The sequence below is a fragment of the Spea bombifrons genome, chromosome 1 (assembly GCF_027358695.1).
Source record: "Spea bombifrons isolate aSpeBom1 chromosome 1, aSpeBom1.2.pri, whole genome shotgun sequence".
Lineage (NCBI taxonomy): Eukaryota > Metazoa > Chordata > Amphibia > Anura > Pelobatidae > Spea > Spea bombifrons.
This window is the reverse complement of record NC_071087.1, coordinates 151706276-151725302: the sequence shown is the minus strand read 5'-3', so window position 1 is coordinate 151725302 and position 19027 is coordinate 151706276. Positions and strand designations below refer to the sequence as shown.

Below are 19027 nucleotides of genomic sequence, written 5' to 3'. Positions count from 1 at the left end.
TGAATGACTGAAGGCAGAGGAAAGGAGGATAAGCCGGGAGGGCATTTCAGAGGATAGGGGCAGACCTTGAGACATTGTGCAAGCGAGCATGAGAAGTGGAAATCAGAGAAGAGATCTTTGGGTGAGCAGAGAGATAGCGGTTAGGAGTGTATTTAGAGAGGAGTGAGGAGATGTAAATAGGGGAACAGCCATGAATAACTTAAGTGGCATATAGGGGGTTAAAAGGCATATCATGGGACAGAGTGGCATATAAGGGGTTAAAAGGCATTTCTGGAGGTATGTATATATATATATGCTAACAACAATCACACTCCTATCAAGTGAAGGCAGCCAGTACATGCTGGAACCTGGGGATGATAGGAGTGTGAGTACAGCCTCCCTATGCCATGCTACCACCACCACCCACCTTACACATCCATGCTATCACACACACACTCATGCACAAACATTTAAATACTCATACATACTTCACACATTAATCATAAGCATTTGCTCTGAAAAGAACCTTTCTTATAATCGAGCAAATACGGTACTTCATGTGGGCCCTGACTTCTCCCAGCCTTGGCTGTTTAGGTCCAGGGGGGCTGCAGTCTCCTGGTACAAAACCAATGGGGCAGTTACAAGAGATCTTGGATCTCCCCAATCGGCCTATTTATGCTATGGACGCACAGCCGCCATAGACTTCATTAACAGGCGCGTCAGGATATGACATCATATCCAAGGGTTCCGTTTCTTAAAAAGACACACAACAACATTATTGTACCAGACATGCCAGCCACGGGGGGAGAGGGACTGGGGGTGGTGCACTCGGTCGGGTCTAAGGTGGACCCAAAAAGTTAATACAGCACCTTGCAGAAGATTTTTAACAGTGAACTGAGAAGAAAAACATATACTGAATTTGCGCCCAATTTCTCTATTTGTTTTATAACTCATGTTGTAACCCTGTGTGGAAATTACGTCAATGCTGGGTTTTGGTAATTTTTTTTTATTATTATTATTCTGTATCAACACCAGGGACATGGATAAGCAAAAGGTTTTTCTAATCTAAATTACCGTGATGTTAATCTTTAAAGCATTTGACTTCTTAGTAGTTCTTCCTACACTTGTAAGTGTAATAAATAGCTTTTAACGCCATTATTACAATCTCTCCTTTGAACCTATCTACGCGCATATATTGGGAAGCAGCTGCCGGGAGCTACCTCATTAAGACATAATGTACAGAACGCTGGTAAATGATTAATAAAAATACAGAACAGATCTACTAGCGTAAGACCCAGTTATAGGAAAGTGCTGTTCCTTGGCAGCTCCATCCCCTCGCTAGGAGTAGCAACACCTTCACAAATCGGGATCGCCTTGTGCTTGGATGTGCAAATGCGTGCAAAGATAGGGTCGGATTGACCACATTTTTAAATATGAAGAATTACGGGTCCTACCTCTAACTCTTTACGCATATCACCAAAACGTGAAAGAACGAAAAAAATCAGTGAAGACAGCCTGATCTTCTAACAAGGACTTACGCCCGGGGGGGGAGGGGCGTAATTTTAAACTTCGACCCAGGCGGCATTATGTCTTGGGCCGGCCCTGGGTGCGTCACTCTCTACCCCAGACAATTACCATAAGCCTATGTATTCAGCCAAAAATACCTATGCGCATTTTTAGGCAAAGAAAAAACATGTGTGTAATATATTTATTTATTATGTAATATAGGCTAGTTCTGCACCTTAATAAGTTATACTTTGGCGGCCACGCAGCACCTTCCGCTTACCCTGCATTGTTGCTCACGGCTGTGATTCCTTTTACCCCGGTTTTCAGGAGTCCTGCAATGAGGTTCTCGGGAATGCCACACAAACCAAACCCTGAAAGGGAGAAGTCATTCAATGCCCGGGAGTAAATCGGGACACACACCAGAAGCGTATTCTGCAAGGACAAGTGTCATTTCTCAGGGCCCTCGCCAATTCCGTCTGTGCTGACCAAGCACAAGGGTTGTATATCAGCACGGGCCCGCTTGGCCTAGACGTCAAAGGCAAGTACATCGACTAATTTATTTACTGTAAAGTGTGTCAGTATTGTGGCCGGTGACGTATCCCGTATCGCTGTATTACATCAGCTATGATGTCAATATGACTCTCATCCCAAGGCAGCCCAGTGTGTGGAGCGGTATTGTAGAGATCAACGCCAAAGGAGGCACAGCTCCCCGGCTCCCTCCCGATTCACAACGAAAGGACCAGAAATAAAATTCCACGTGGTCACCGGAGCCAACCTCAACGTATATTTTAAAAATGTGAAACTTAATCATTTTAATCATTAAAAAAATACATGGAATTGTGTCCATTACAAGATGGTAGAAGACAGGAAACACCCGGATAGTTACCACCAACAAGCAGTGTTGCCCCGTTGGGTATATCGTTCACAGCGTCTACCGGGTCACCGTAGAATTTGGCATAGTTATGAGCGCTGGTGGAAAAACCGCAACCGCAACTCTAAAAAATAAAAATAAAAAATAAAAAGTGAGCCGCTGTGAATAGTTAAGTGGCGATATCAGCAGCAAGCCTCTATTACACACACAATTACCCTTGTAAGGATGACCTTACGTTACACTTTACTAGTCACTGAATTACCAGGAGCCGGTAAGCTAGTCACACAGAAATCTGCAACCTTTCTCTGAATAGAAGAAACAGAATTATTATTTTTTATAAGAAAATAAGAAAAATAAATATTATTTATGGTTTATTATCAATGAATATAATGATTCATTAAAAGAAATAAATGATAAACCAAGGTTTTTAAAGTAGCAAACATTTATTGATATAGCACCGTGATATATAAATAGCACATAACATTAACAAAACTATTATTTTATATAACCAAAAAACAGGTTGATTAGAAATTTTAGCATATCCGCTTAATTTTTATTTTTATATTAAATATACAATAGAAAAATAATATAATAAGAATTAAAATGAACAGATAACTATTTGTGTTAAAAGTCAACCACATTCTTAACGGTCAGAACAAACAACTTAACATTCTGGCGTGATAATTATGGTCCGGCTCGACAGGTTGTTTAAAAGGATCAAAATACATAATCCGTGACGGATACAAACCATTTTTTTTTTCCTTTTTCTTAATCATGTTACATATCTATCTGAAAGCAGCACTGCTACTGTCAACCTTTGACATATTAATTCATTTGACTTTACTTAGAGGGTGGTAGATAAATGGAACAGCCTCCTAGCAAACGCGGTAGAGGTCATTACAGTGTGTAGTATGGTATAGTCATAAATCTATCCTGAATATAAGACAAGACCCGCGACAGATGAGGGTCTGAGTCTTCAGGAAGAAATGTGCGGATTATACGGACTGAATGGTTATTATCTGTTTGCTTCTATACGGCATATAAAATGAATGGAAAACTTTTTAAAATTCTCAATCATTTTATGAATGGAAAGGCGTCACAGGCCGGCGTTTCCACTGTACAGTAATCCCTATCTGACCTTGCCTGGTCTGTAAAGAGGGCATATTGACATACAGGCGTTTTCAACAAGCCTTCAAAGTCACGTGTTGTGTCCCTGCATTGTACCGACACCTTGTTCCTCCTTGTAACCCTCTACAAAGTTCTGGCGGTTCTGCAGGAAGCGGCCCGGGGGCCGGTATGTCTGCCGGTGTCACCCAGAGACCTGACAGGGGACCTGAGACCCGGACAACACATTCTACTTCTTGTGGATTATTTGGGCACAAAGTCAAGGTCACAGCTATTGTCAGCGCATACGACACACAGTATCGCAACGACACACAGTATCGCAACGACACACAGTATCGCAACGACACACAGTATCGCAACAGTGCAGCTACACTGTCACTTTCAGCAAACAGATGCTCATTTAAACTTCACTCTGCCCATGTGAGTCTACACACAATTACTGCAACCCCTTCTCCAGACAGATGCCTCCCCATATTAATAATAATAATTTGATTATTGTATTTTGGGGGCTTCTGGGTCAGCTGCATCAGACCGATCAGAGGATCAGAAGCCCCCAAACTCTGCTGGCTGTTTACTTCTCGAGACTTTTATTCCTCCCCTTTAAGTTTCTTGCAGACAGTTAGAGCCGAGCTCAGAATGCGGGGCAGCAGCCAGCACCGGGCCGGGTCCTGCCAACGGCGGATTCATTATACCCAGCGCCAGCTGTGTGCCCGGCGGGGGGGGGCAGGTGCATACCTTGCTCTGTACGATCCACGCCGCCCCCGCTCCGATCCGCCTGTCCCACTTTGACTGCAGACCGAGGCCGCGGAGAGAGGAGAGGAATTTGCAGGCAGACATCCTAAGCACGGCCGGCACTGCAGCTCCCTGCTCGGACAGCTCAAATTAGGAAAGGCCGCTGGCGGAGGAGGGAGGAGACGTCAAGTCTCAGCCTTATGAGATGGGAGGTCACTGGGGAGGAGAGACTCAATGCTGCCCCCTGCAGGGCGATGAGCTTCTGGGGCAGGGGATGTGCGGGGTCCCGTACAGAACACGCTTATTTAATAACCAGCTCGTTCTAATCGTTACAGATCGCCGGCTGCTGGGGAGATCTGATCGGAGCTGGGCTTAGGTTCGGGAAGGCCACCTTTTGGCAGCACTGTCCCCAGCGTGTGACAGCCCCAGCGTGTGACAGCCCCAGCGACATCCCCAGCGTGTGACAGCCCCAGTGACATCCCCAGCGTGTGACAGCCCCAGCGTGTGACAGCCCCAGCGTGTGACAGCCCCAGCGTGTGACAGCCCCAGCGACATCCCCAGCGTGTGACAGCCCCAGCGTGTGACAGCCCCAGCGTGTGACAGCCCCAGTGACATCCCCAGCGTGTGAGAGTCCCAGCGTGTGATAGCCCCAGTGTGTGATAGCCCCAGTGTGTGATAGCCCCAGTGTGTGACAGCCCCAGTGACAGCCCCAGTGACAGCCCTAGTGACAGCCCCAGCATGTGACAGCCCCAGTGTGTGACAGCCCCAGTAAGTGACCGCCCCAGTGACAGCCCTAGTAAGTGACAGCCCCAGCATGTGACAGCCCCAGTCAGTGACAGACCAAATGACAGCCCCATAGACAGCCCCAGCGTATGACAGCCCCATTGAAAACCCAGACAGCCCCACTGAGTGACAGCCCCAGCGACATCCCCAGTGAGTGACACCCCAGAGCTGCTCAGACCCTCCTGGAAAGTAACCTAGATAAGCAGGAGCCTTTTTTATTTTGGTTTGGGTTTAATACAGATAGAATTAGTACATTTAGTGCCTAAGGTACCCACAGCTATATGTGTAGATATATATGTGTGTGTGTGTGTATAGATAGATAGATATACAGTATATGTCCCTGTATGGCATAGTGTATGTGTATATATATATATATGTGTGTGTGTGTGTGTGTATATATACATACACATGTGTGTGTATATGTATAGATATACAGTCTATGTCCCTGTATGGCATAGTGTATGTGTATATATATATATATGTGTGTGTGTGTGTGTGTATATATACATACACATGTGTGTGTATATGTATAGATATACAGTATATGTCCCTGTATGTCATAGTGAACGTGTGGAGGGCAGCGTGTCCAGCAATGTCATTCCGTGTTGACGAGTTTCCTTTTACACACAAACTGGTAAGGAGCGCCGGGGCACATTTTTCCTACTGGGAGTTTTGCTATAGTTAGATTTATGTGACAGCCATATAAACAGTTTCCACGTCACCCGGGGGAACCTACATACTTCTTCACCAAGGACGCGTTCAGATTATTATACCGCGCATCTGATCCCATGATATAGTGGTAAAAATGTAAAAAAAAACCCATTAATTTCCCCCGTTATTCCACATAAGCTACAAACTAAATAGTAACCGAAGCTTAATCATTTTCTGGAAAGCCCCCAGAACCATTCGTATTTTTTCCACCAGTTGTGGTTGTACACACATGTAAATTGCACACACAGCCCATGTAGGTGACAGCATACATGACAGACAACAGAAGGGGTTAAATCCCATAATTATGCTAAAGAAACAACAAATTGATAGCGGTATTACAATCTTTTCTGCACCACTGGGGCATCTGCTTTTTTTAAGGACTACGTCCCCTTTGTCTTTATTCTGACTGAGGGTGATGGGAGTTGTAGTCTACAGAACCACATCAGTGCATTTTTGTTTATTGAAGTAAATGTATTTTTACTTTTTTTTATAAAAAGCATATACAAAAACATTATTTGAGGACACCATGCTGTTCAGACCCCTGTGCACATGCGCAGAAAGCGTTTCTGTCGACAATCGCTGGACCGCGGGGACGGGGGGCTGCTGGAGATCCACATCTTCTACATCAGGAAAGTGACTCACGGGGGTACTTTATAAGGCATCATATACACGTTAATGGTTCTATTGTGCCTTTAAAGGGACACTTTAGCGCCCCCGTCAACACCACCTATAGAATATATACCGTAGTCGCTTGATTATAAGTCAACCCCCCAAAATTTGAATATTAATTTTGAAAAAAAAAAAAGATAAAGCCTGAATATAAGACGACCCTATCACAAAAACGTTTATTGGTAAATATTAATTCACATGTAAACTATTGTTTCATATTTAATAAAAACTATGATTGAGAAAAATGCATTTTTTTTGTTTTCATTTCCTTTTAACAATAATAACATTAATATTTTATCATTAATATTTTAGAGCTTCTTGATCCAAGGAGAAATCCAGTTGCCTCTTGGAGTTAAGAAGGATTTTTCCCCCGGGTGGCAGAATTTGAAGTAGCTTAATTAGGGTTTTTTTTTGCCTTCTTTTGGATCAAGAATAGGAAGGTTAGGTAGAAGGGTTGAACTTGATGGACTTAGGTCTTTTTTCAGCCTTATGAACTATGTAACTATGAACTATTTGCCAACCTACCCCCCAGTTATGCATATCTGCCCCACGGCTTGCTACTCTGCCCCCCAGATATGCCTTATACCCCATAAATGCCACTCTGCCCCCCAGATATGCCTTATACCCCCTATAAGCCACAGGGCTACAACTTGGATGCTGCGAGAACATCTGCACTAAGCATTTTTGTTTTCTTGTTGTTCTTGATCTTGTGGGATATATGAACATTTAAAAATCTAACATATTAACTAAATGTGTGCCGCTCATACAAATCACAAGGTTTATTTCATCCAATTCTGGCGCAGTGTTTCAGATTCAGAAGTGAACTCCAACGGATGCTCTGGTGATTAGAACACAAGTCTTTCACTTTTCGCGCTGGAATCCCTCTTTATACATCGGTTTAATTTATAGACCCAAATTGCACGTAATTGCACCCATTTAATTCCGGGAAAGCATGGGGGGGGACACAGAAGTCTTTGCTATTAAGTCACATAATACTTATAATTAATTGGTTGAGACTAGTTCCTATCCGGTAGAAGGGCCATGTCCTTTACAGGGATAGGAAATAGCTTGCTCAGTGTGTTTGAGCTATTTTCTATCCAGCAAAATTACCTTTTGCCCCCTAGTGGTCAGGTCCTGTACAGGGATAGGAACTATCCAACTCATGGAAAGAGAGCTAGTTTCTATCCCTGTAAAGGACCTTTTGCTCCATTGTGGCCAGGTCCCGTTAAAGGATAGGAACTAGATGGTTCATGGTGAGAAATCTAGTTACCATCCATCTTAAGGACCCTTATCTCTCCAGCTCACACAGGTCCCTTACAGGGATAGGAACTAGACGGTTTATAGTGAGAAATCTAGTTTCCATCCAGCTAAAGGACTCTTACACCTTCAGCTAACGATGGTCCTTTACAAGGATAACAATCCCTAGTATCTATACTGCGAAGGGACTCATATCTCCAGCTCACGCAGGTCCCTTACAGGAATAGGAACTAGACAGTTCATAGTGAGAAATCTAGCTTCCATGGTCTTGCCATGGTCATAAAGGCAAGAAACATTCCAGAAACATTGTGTATTAGATTTTATTTACTCTAACGCGGTTTCATAACATACCCATAGATATTCCTAATAATAATTGTGTTAATGGGTACCAACATGTCCAATTGTCTTCCATCTGTCGTGGATTCACACCTTAACCCTGTGTGGTCCCTAATCTGAGCAGGAGAAAGACACAACCAATGGAGCCTTTCTTGGATATTCTCCCTTGTGTATGGCGGTCCGACGCACACAGCTGAGCTGTTCCCACTAGCTTTGGACAATACTCCATGGACAACAGTTTATGCATGGCTCCTATTCCAAAAAGCGACCACCATGAGGACGTAATCTATTAATCTACCCACGCCACTAAAAAGTTAATGTTTTGTGAGTGGTTGAGATAGACTGTAGAAGAAGAAGAAGAAGAAAAGAGTATAAACATCTATTTAAAGAAAAGAAACTGATTTTTAATTGCAATTCCAGATATATTATATGCGTTATGTTCATTTAATTATTTGTGAACATATATTATTATTATTACTATTATTTTGAAACATATACAGCTGTTGCTTTATTTTATCACATTCTTATATACATTGTGAAGGTCTCAATTACAGACGTGGCATTTAGTCTATAACAAATGAGTCTATTCACTAAAAAATGATGTGCAGTAGAGTTGAGATCCCTGGCTTAACTAGAGTGAGTTATCTCTCTCTCTAGGCGCGCGCTCTCTCTATCTCGGCACGCGCTCTCTCTCTCTCGGCACGCGCTCTCTCTCTCTCGGCACGCACTCTCTCTCTCTCTCGGCGCGCGCCCGCGCTCTCTCTCTCTCTCGGCACGCGCTCTCTCTCTCTCGGCGCGCGCGCGCACGCTCTCTCTCCCTCTCTCTCGGCGCGCGCACGCTCTCTCTCCCTCTCTCTCTCCCTCTCTCTCGGCGCGCGCACGCTCTCTCTCTCGGCGCGTGCACGTTCTCTCTCCCTCTCGAGGCGAGCGCACGCTCTCTCTCTCTCTCGAGGCGAGCGCACGCACGCTCTCTCTCCCTCAAGGCGAGCGCACGCTCTCTCTCTCTCCCTCTAGGCGAGCGCACGCTCTCTCTCTCTCCCTCGAGGCGAGCGCACGCTCTCTCTCTCTCCCTCGAGGCGAGCGCACGCTCTCTCTCTCTCCCTCGAGGCGAGCGCACGCACGCTCTCTCTCTCTCCCTCGAGGCGAGCGCACGCTCTCTCTCTCCCTCGAGGCGAGCGCACGCTCTCTCTCTCTCCCTCGAGGCGAGCGCACGCTCTCTCTCTCTCCCCCTCGAGGCGAGCGCACGCTCTCTCTCTCTCCCCCTCGAGGCGAGCGCACGCTCTCTCTCTCTCCCTCGAGGCGAGCGCACGCTCTCTCTCTCTCCCTCGAGGCGAGCGCACGCTCTCTCTCTCTCCCTCGAGGCGAGCGCACGCTCTCTCTCTCTCTTGGTGAGCGCACGCGCTCTCTCTCCCTCGAGGCGAGCGCACGCTCTCTCTCTCCCTCGAGGCGAGCGCACGCTCTCTCTCTCTCCCTCGAGGCGAGCACACGCTCTCTCTCTCTCCCTCGAGGCGAGCGCACGCTCTCTCTCTCCCTCGAGGCGAGCGCACGCTCTCTCTCTCTCTCCCTCCCTCGAGGCGAGCGCACGCTCTGTCTCTCTCTCCCTCGAGGCGAGCGCACGCTCTCTCTCTCTCTCCCTTGAGGCGAGCGCACGCTCTATCTCAGAGAGAGAGAGACGCACTTACTGGCACAGATAGAGAGAGAGACACTCACTGGCACAGAGAGAGAGAAACACTCACTAGCACAGAGAGACACACACTCACTGGCACAGAGAGAGAGAGACACTCACTGGCACAGAGAGAGAGACACTCACTGGCACAGAGAGAGAGCCCATTTTTAGTCATTTGCACGTCCCGCGCTGCTGCTTCTTTCTCTTCCCGTAGTTCTTTGTACCACACTCACTGGCACAGAGAGAGACACACACACACTCACTGGCACAGAGAGAGACACACACTCACTGGCACAGAGAGAGAGAGACACACACACACACACACTCACTGGCACACATAGAGAGAGAGACACTCACTGGCACACAGAGAGAGACACACACACTCACTGGCACAGAGAGAGAGAGAGACACTCACTGGCACACAGAGAGACACACACACACTCACTGGCACAGAGAGAGAGAGACACTCACTGGCACAGAGAGAGAGAGAGAGAGAGAGAGAGACACTCACTGGCACAGAGAGAGAGAGAGAGAGAGAGAGACGCTCACTGGCACAGAGAGAGAGAGAGACGCTCACTGGAACAGAGAGAGACGCTCACGGGCACAGAGAGAGAGACGCTCACGGGCACAGAGAGAGAGACGCTCACGGGCACAGAGAGAGAGACGCGCTCACGGGCACAGAGAGAGAGACGCGCTCACGGGCACAGAGAGAGAGACGCGCTCACGGGCACAGAGAGAGAGACGCGCTCACGGGCACAGAGAGAGAGACGCGCTCACGGGCATAGAGAGAGAGACGCTCTCACGGGCAGAGAGAGACGCTCTCACGGGCAGAGAGAGACACTCTCACGGGCACAGAGAGAGAGAGAGAGAGACGCTCTCACGGGCACAGAGAGAGAGAGAGAGAGACGCTCTCACGGGCACAGAGAGAGAGACGCTCTCACGGGCACAGAGAGAGAGAGACGCTCTCACGGGCACAGAGAGAGAGAGACGCTCTCACGGGCACAGAGAGAGAGAGAGACGCTCTCACGGGCACAGAGAGAGAGAGAGACGCTCTCACGGGCACAGAGAGAGAAGCTCTCACGGGCACAGAGAGAGAGGCTCTCACGGGCACAGAGAGAGACGCTCTCACGGGCACAGAGAGAGACGCTCTCACGGGCACACAGAGAGAGACACACTCACTGGCACACAGAGAGAGACACTCACTGGCACACAGAGAGACACTCACTGGCACACAGAGAGAGACACTCACTGGCACACAGAGAGAGACACTCACTGGCACACAGAGAGACACAGAGAGACACACTTACTGGCACACAGAGAGAGACACAGAGAGACACAATCACTGGCACACAGAGAGAGAGAGACAATCACTGGCACAGAGACAGAGTGAGAGAGAGACTCACTGTGAATTATTTCACAGATTCAAGTTTTCTTCTGCCTCCATGATATTCTGTATTTTCAGTACTCCTGTTAAAGCTGCTGCTGCTGCTGCTGCTGCTGCTGCTGCTGCTGCTGCTGCTGCTGCTGCTGCTGCTGCTGCTGCTGCTGCTGCTGCTGCTGCTGCTGCTGCTGCTGCTGCTGCTGCTTGTAGTTCTTGTACCATGTGACCAAACAGTCACATGGTCTGCTGACATCACCAGAGTCCTTCTACTGGGTAGGAACTAGCCGCTACCTATAATTAATGGAGATCGAATGCGTTGGACCATATCACAAGCTGTGACGTCATGCCTTATGCGACATGGCTACCTCGGGGTCCCATGTCACGTTACGTCCATCCAGTTTGCTCGTATTACATATTAATATTACACATTACTGCCTGTAAAATACTTTGTATGTGCTGAACCCGCAGTAGCAGCCTGATGACAGTACAGGTTTGACCACACTGGGAAAGCTGGCAGGTATAGCAGCGTACACATTACCCAAATGGAACCATAGTGCATGTAAAGCGCAAATATTTAAGGACAAACCGGTAAAATCTTTATAAACTACATCCTAATAATATCATACAAGCTCAGTGTACATCAGGTAGTTGCGTAAACATAGAATAAATAATACACAAAACATAAAAAATATTGAAATTACAGCAACATGTGAGCATAAAATGAATATATATATACGCATTTCGTACATAACGAGTAACTCTCCAACTCGGGAACCGAGAAGCATTCACTTATCACGGCATTCATTCAGCCTTCAGCCGCCGTACGTTACTGAGCCCCCTGCCTGACAGGCACCGCCGCACACGCCGGCTATTGGCTCCTGGTTGTCATGTGACTTCAGTGTCATGTGACTCATTTCGCAAATCAACATGGCGTCCCCCGGTGTCCCCAGCTGGAAGCGGAAAGTTGAGTTGTTGCAGCAGAGACATGAGAAGCTGGCGGCGGGAGCCCGGGAAGGTGAGCGATGATGCAGGTGTATTCTTATCGTTAGACGGGGTTAATACAGTTACACAGCAGAAGAGGACGGCTCGGGGTTCCGAGAGATGTCAGAAGAAGTGATAGAAATAATGGGATTATTGAATTTTTACAGTATTGTAGCGGATGTGTATGTGCTGCATGGTGCACGTGTGATTGGTTATGTATATACATATTGCTCCCAACGTCTAAACACTTACTATTACCCTGATACTGTCTTATTACTATGTCCTGTCCTGGGTCTCCGAGTGTCTTAGTTCTCTTGGCTTTTGGTAGGGATTTCTGCCTTCCTATGTGACTCTGATAGTGAATACCCATCCCCCATAAGCAGCTGTAAAGTGTCAGATCCATGTCAGGAGAGGATCTGTGAAGGAGCTGACCCTGGGGGTAGCTGTGCTTGCCACAGACATAGCTTTTGTAAATATAATGCTGTTTAATATACCCTTTGTATGAAACAAAGTCTAGTAATCTTCACTCTTGTAATTCATTTTCCCCTTTTCCTGTCTCTCATTCATACCTGCGCTCCACTATACTCATGTCGCTTTTTTCTTTCTTTCAATATTTTTGCTTTTTTGTGATTTTTCTTTCTGCTTTGTTTGAACTTTTGAGCTTGTTTATTTTATTTGTATTTTTTGGTATATTCTTTGCTCTCTTGAATACCTTTTTTAGTATTTTTGGATTCTATTTGATTGTATCCACCTCCTTTTTATCCAGATGTTTAAGTACTAATACGAAGTGCTTATTTTCTAGATACGTTTCTGTTGAAGGCTTTGGCAACATTACAAAAACTGACAGAACTCTTCTCGAATGAAACTGCTAACTTTGATATTTCATCATACCTACAGCTTTACAGCCAGGTAATTTTTGGGGTGTTATTTTTTTTAGTTAGTTTTTTAAATGGGTCTTATTACCATAGCAATGAATGGAATGGTCAACAGGAATACTCCATTTATTGCCAAATTGGTAATACTCCATACAGCCCCTCTATCGCAGGGTACATATTGAATTATTTTGTGTGGTGTTGTAGGTCCTCTTCTAAACTTTTTTTATTCTTTGCATGGGTTAAAATACCTAGTATTATTACTATCATAAGCTGCGGCGTTGTACAATAGGTAATCAAGAAATAACTAGTAGTACATGAAACAAAAGGTAAGGAAGGTCCTGCTCTAGATGGTGGTAATAAGAGGTAGAAGTGTCGATCTTGGCGATGGACCAGACACATAAGTGTATCTTTCTGTGAACACTAAGTAATATTGCTGGACTTGAGTACAGGCCAGCGGAGAGGCTGCTGTCCGTTGGTCATCCCTGAAGACGTGTCTCCTGGGGGATATGTTGGAGTCACTCAGTCTCTTAGAGAGTCCGATATGCTGGGGAAGGGCATCTCAGATGATGGAGTCAGCCCTAAAGAAGTCTTGTATGCATGCTTAATTAATTAACACAATCAGACAAAACCTAATTCTGCACAGAATCTCTGGAAAAAAAACATTGCCAAGGGTCTTCTCAGGTTCTTAAATCTTGCAGTTTAGCTGTTCTTTATAACTGGCCTCTAATTTGCCTTCGATTTAATCGCAGGCTATTTTAGACATTACGTTTTTTGAAGAAAACCGACTGGTAGATGAAGATTTCCTCCGTGATGAATCTTTAGATGAAGTCAAACAACTTATTGATCTACTTTCGGATCCAGAGCGCTTAGTTGAAGAAGTGAATCAGCACCAAGAGGTGAGATTGAGCTTTTCATTCCTTGTATTAGGTTAATAGTGGATTTTTTTGTGTGGGTTGGAAGGGACAATGAGCCAAAATTTTTCAATGCCCCTGTCTCATTGGTATCTTAAGTGATCTCTTCTTACCCATATTACAGGCCACTGTAAGCATTCTCCTTTCTCCTGTCATGTCTATGCAGGAATGTATTCTGAAAGTGATCAGAGACAATGAAAGACAAGGTGGCGCGCATGCATAGTGAGTGTAAGCTATTGTTAGAATTAGCTTAGAGATGCTTTTCCATATTGTGTTGAATTTTGTAGAATGCTATACCAGGGCTCGACAAATCCCAAGCGCCAGGTCACCATGGCGACTCAGAATTTTGTCCTGGCGCCTAGGAGTTTGTCAGCCACAAAAAAATGCCTCTGCGTCACCACGCGGGGGCGCTGCTGCTGCTGTCTGCCCAGGAGTCTGGACAGACAGCACAGCCACTCAGAGCCCGCCCCCGAGCCTGAGATCACTCCCACGGAGTGATCCTGTAGGCTGAAACCGCGATTGCAGGAAAACCTGCAATAGCGTTTTCTGCTGCCACAGGCAGCTTCAGGAAAGGGGTTTCAGTGTTGATTGGGTCCCCACACAAGTGTGGGGACCTGACACAACACTCCCCTGCTGCCTGATCGCTCCATGAGAGCGACAGGACAGCGTTAACCCCTTCAATGCCGTTTTGTAAGGGGCTCTGCTGCTGGTGGTCTGCCTGGAAGCCCAGGCAGGCCAGCAACAGCAAAAACGAGCCCCCACAAGCCCTTTGATGATTCCTGTAGGCATGGAAGCCTACAGCAGTCATCAGAGACTCCCCCCTGCAATGGCTGGTCTATAGACCAGCAATTGCGTCCCAGCTGCCAGAGGCAGCTTCAGAGACAGGGGGAGAGGGTTCTTTGGTCTCCACATGAGTGTGGAGACCAGCCCCAACACCCCCCTGCTGCCTGATCGCTCTATGAGAGCAACAGTGCAGCGTTAACCCCTTCAATTCCACAATTGTGTATAACACATTCGTGGCATTGCAGGGGTTAACATTTGTCCCCACAATCTTGTGGGGACTAAATATCAGTCAATGCTGTGCTCCAATGGAAAATCAGCATTGAAAGCGTTAAAAAAAAAATATATATATCAAAAAAAAAACAAAAAAACAGCACTGACCTGAAAGTTCAGGGTTCCTCCAGGTCAAACGCTGTGAGTTTAGTAAGTGGGCTGATGATGATCGGATCGCTCCTAACCTACTGTTGGTTTAAAAAGAATCCTGGCTCCTAACTTTTTTAGCTGGCGCCTAGATTCACAACAAATTTGTCAAGCCCTGTGCTATACAGCATGTTATGAATAAAAAAAAATCTCATTTTCAGGGCTCAGATGTTACACTTGAAGTAGACGTGCTTGAATGCCTGCACTGGCGGAGAGGAGCCCTTCTGTACATGTTTTGTCATACGGTCGGAGAAAGAGAATGTTGGATTCTTCAAAATAAGAAGACGTTCCAACAGGTAAATTATTTGTTCATTTGCCCCAGAGCACCGGTTTAATATGGATCTGGTATTTCCAAGGAAGCTTCTAGTTTAGACTCTCTGCTACTGTCAAGAGCTTTTATAAAACACTAAATCGCTTAGTAATTGTGAACGAGATTTACAAACCGATTTTGTGTGTGTGCGCGCTGATCCACAGCTGGTGTTCATTTAGTAAATGTTTATTGGTAAATACCAAAAAACATTAATATTTATAGTGTGTGGTTTCCTATTTTAATTTTCTTTATTTCTGCTGAAAACAAACTATACATTAATAAGAATTTTATACAACAAAAAATAAATCCTATTGGGGAAAAATGAATCACTGAAACATTTAAATGTATGCTCCCAAAAGATACTACTGCTGTAGCATTAAGACTATATTCTCTGGATGTTTTTTAACATTATGAAGCATTATCCATTAACTAGAAAAACTGTTAACTGGCTGCTGCCTGGTGAATATGTACCGGTGAAAGAGGCAAGTGATATTTTAACCTGTCTCCCTAACCTATTACTGATCTGACCCTGTATCTGTACAAATGTCCATCCGATAAAAATAGGGGGGGGGGGACAAGTTTCGCCGATAAGGATGGCTTCGTCAGCCACAAAGCCATCTTCATTGGCGAAACGCATCCATACGGCTTCCGGTTCCCCTCTTTATACCGTCACAAGTCAGTCCTGGGAATATTCACCTCTGAGAAATGACTGGATATCCCTGATGGGCAGCAATCTTTGATGTAATTTGCTCACTATATGTTACCATAACCCTCAAAATGATTTGACTAAAATCAGACAAGGGAGCGAATATATTTCCACCATATAACGTCTTGACGGTATACTTGGACAATTTTAGTTCAAGCCACACTCAAATGCAATTCATGTGCTACTAGAGGGCCCTGTATACTTGGCCACATTTGGTTAGAAATTTTTTAGTATTTACCTTTTTTTGCACAAAGGGTTAAAATACATTATGCTCATAAAATAAGATGACTGAGAATATAAGCTGGGCAGACCTTAAATATATATATGTGAGCATTTCCATTGCTCATATTTTCAAGAAGGATCTGATTCCGTGGCGCGGTGACAGCACCGTGGGCTCCAAGGCACAGTTGAGCTTGTGTGGTGGAGTTGGTGTACTTGGCACCACGGACTTTAGCTCAATCGCTTTTAGTAAAGATTGGCATTGATCCTTGTGTACCGCTTCCTTGTAATTGCTCTGTAGATCATTTTAATGCCAGTGTCAGGCTGATGGGTCGTTAACGGCACTAAATCTGATTCCACTCTTCTACCAGTGCCTTCAAGATGGCGTTTTCCACTTGCTGCGGATGCTGAGGACACGGAACCCTTTGGTGATAAATCATGAGGTTTCATTTCACGATCTGAGCACTGCAAACCTGCTTAGTAACGGTAACATCCGCGTTGGTTCTTATCTGCTACGCGTTTACGGAATAACAGTCACCTTTGTGATATTTTTAAGGCGTGTTGGTGTCCTCGCTAAAAGGGCTCCAGCGCATTTTTCTGGGTGCAAATGGATTCATGAATTATTTTAGTTACTAGAATTTAAAAAAAAAGAATAAGAGACTTCCTTCTCGTTCAGCTGCTTCTACCGGGAAGTGAAAGCTGGGTGTGTACTCAATGTACCTCATTTCATGTACATAGGCTGTAGCACTCCCGTTGACGTTGGTTGGAGTAGTAGCAGCTAATGGCATATATGCTTTCTAAACGGTTCTCAGCCACCCAGTGACCAGATTGGAAGGTCCATTGGTATCGTATTTCCCAAAATGCACTGGTCCTAATTAAATACTTTTGGGTTTTATAAGGGATGGAGAAAGCTGTAACATAGTAACATAGTTCATAAGGTTGAAAAAAGACCAAAGTCCATCAAGTTCAACCTATATACCGTACATATTGTGTACCTACTGTGTTGATCCAGAAGAAGGCAAAAAACCCTTATGAAGCAGATGCCAATTGCCCCATACCAGGGGGAAAATTCCTTCCCGACTCCAAATATGGCAATCAGAATAAATCCCTGGATCAATGTTCTGTCCCTATTAATCTAATATCCATAACTTGTAATATTATTGCTTTCAAGAAACACGTAAGGTGCATGATCGCTGTGTGCTGCTTTATTACGACGTACTCTGCCACAGTTGGGTTGACAACTTTATTCTTATATTGGGATGAGCTAAGCAGTCATAGAATGGGTGTTCTTAGTTGTAGATCATATAAAATGTATTCACTAAACAGCGGCGTATAGGTGAGCCGAGATCAAACACTTCAATTTACTGACTTGTAAAGTGCTTTGAACTCTTTTGTGTGTTTTTGTTATTAGTGAATTATTGTAGTTCTCATAACATCTCTTACATGAAGGAACCCAGCAAGGTACAGCTGTTTACCTAAGGTGCTAAATTTGCCTTGTGGCCGTATTTAATTGGAACCCAATTTCCATTGTTGCCCCAGGTAAAGCAAGTGCAATGGATATAATTTAGTTATTCCTCTGACATTATTATTTTTTCTCCTTGTTTTTTAGGGATTTTCAGTGACATTCATCTTCTGGCGTTGATGTATTGTGGAGAGATGTGCTATTGGGCACTAAAATATTGCAGTGATGGACAGTCTTCAAATTCAAATACTGGGTGTGAATCTGAGCCCCGGGATCAATCTCAGGATAGATTAATACCATTTCAGAAAGTTGGGGAGGACACTTTGGAAAAGTATGTTTCTGTGTGTGAAGGACCTCTCGGTGGCCAAGGCTGGAACACGGACAAAGCAAAGGATATCTTAAAGTTCCTCAAGGAAGACAGTCTTTAACTATTATCCCGCATCTGCCTCTGAATCTTTTTCACAGAAAAGACTGGCTTTTATTTCCAAAACATTATAAGATATATAACTTTCTATGTGAAGGTTCATTTTTGAATTGTCGATTATAAGACATAGTAATTGTATTTATCCTGAGTAAGGGAGAGGGGGAGATATGATAGAGACTTTCAATGGTAATAAGAGATTTAAGTTCAAGAGGAATATTTAACAAAGAAACAAGCGAGTGCTTAAGTGCAGCTTTCATTAACAAACCAAAAAAAATACAGGTTCCCAATGTAGAGTTAGGAATTGAATCTAAATATTGATTGAAAACTGATGCTCTGGGAAGTATAGGCTAAAAAAAAAATTAAATACAATTTTATCTGGATACAAATCATGTATTGTCTACTAAATGCTTTCTGCTTTTAATGGAAATAATATATATATAATTATTGTCATCATCTGTAAATGACCACCTGTTGGGCTACATGTGCATGCCTACAGTTCTCTCTCCGGTATCACAGATACATGGCATACATGCATGCGAGCGCCGTGGGCTACCTCCATATTAGGCTTCATATGACACAGCTGAATCATGTATGTACCTGGCCGTCTGGCCCTTGCTGCAGCGGGTAGGGTTAGTTCCCTGTGTGTTCACCAACGCCACAGGGCACTTAGGTCTGATGTATGCAGTAAAGCAACACTGACTGTGGGTTTCCGTGAAGGACACTACTGCTCTTCACCTCTGAACTATGCTTCTCTGTCACCAGGTCGCTCTGGCAAATCTGGCAGATATCTCCAATATTCTCCCAGAAAACAGTGTAGCGGCAAACACAGATTAGCAATGAAAAAATATCTATAAAGCCTAAACTAAAGAGAATGAATGACTTTTGGGCTGGATAGATAAGTTTTTGTCTGATAACAAATTGGG

The 19027-nt window shown here is 44.8% G+C and overlaps 2 protein-coding genes across 3 annotated transcripts in view; one reads left to right on the top strand and one right to left on the bottom strand.

The window, feature by feature from the left end:
- OXCT1 (3-oxoacid CoA-transferase 1) overlaps positions 1-4394 on the bottom strand; it is a 39513-nt gene extending 35119 nt beyond the window's left edge. Inside the window, exons 1-3 of the mRNA XM_053448095.1 lie at positions 4217-4394; positions 2372-2480; positions 1766-1856 (exon numbers count right to left, since the gene is read on the bottom strand). Coding sequence (XP_053304070.1) covers positions 1766-1856; positions 2372-2480; positions 4217-4318 — 302 coding nt within the window. The 5' untranslated portion in view covers positions 4319-4394. The remainder of the gene's footprint in view (positions 1-1765; positions 1857-2371; positions 2481-4216) is intronic.
- Positions 4395-11937: 7543 nt separating this feature from the next.
- RIMOC1 (RAB7A interacting MON1-CCZ1 complex subunit 1) lies at positions 11938-18123 on the top strand. 2 transcript variants are annotated; one of them, XM_053448093.1, is made up of 6 exons: positions 11938-12031; positions 12800-12906; positions 13622-13768; positions 15145-15279; positions 16590-16704; positions 17828-18123. In XM_053448093.1, the coding sequence occupies exons 1-6, from the start codon at positions 11944-11946 to the stop codon at positions 18106-18108; spliced, it is 873 nt and encodes a 290-aa protein (XP_053304068.1). In that variant the 5' UTR covers positions 11938-11943; the 3' UTR covers positions 18109-18123. The 2 variants fall into 2 exon arrangements, with proteins under 2 accessions (XP_053304068.1, XP_053304069.1); XM_053448094.1 differs by lacking the exon at positions 12800-12906 and having other exon boundaries at positions 11958-12031.
- The last annotated feature ends 904 nt before the right edge of the window (positions 18124-19027 follow it).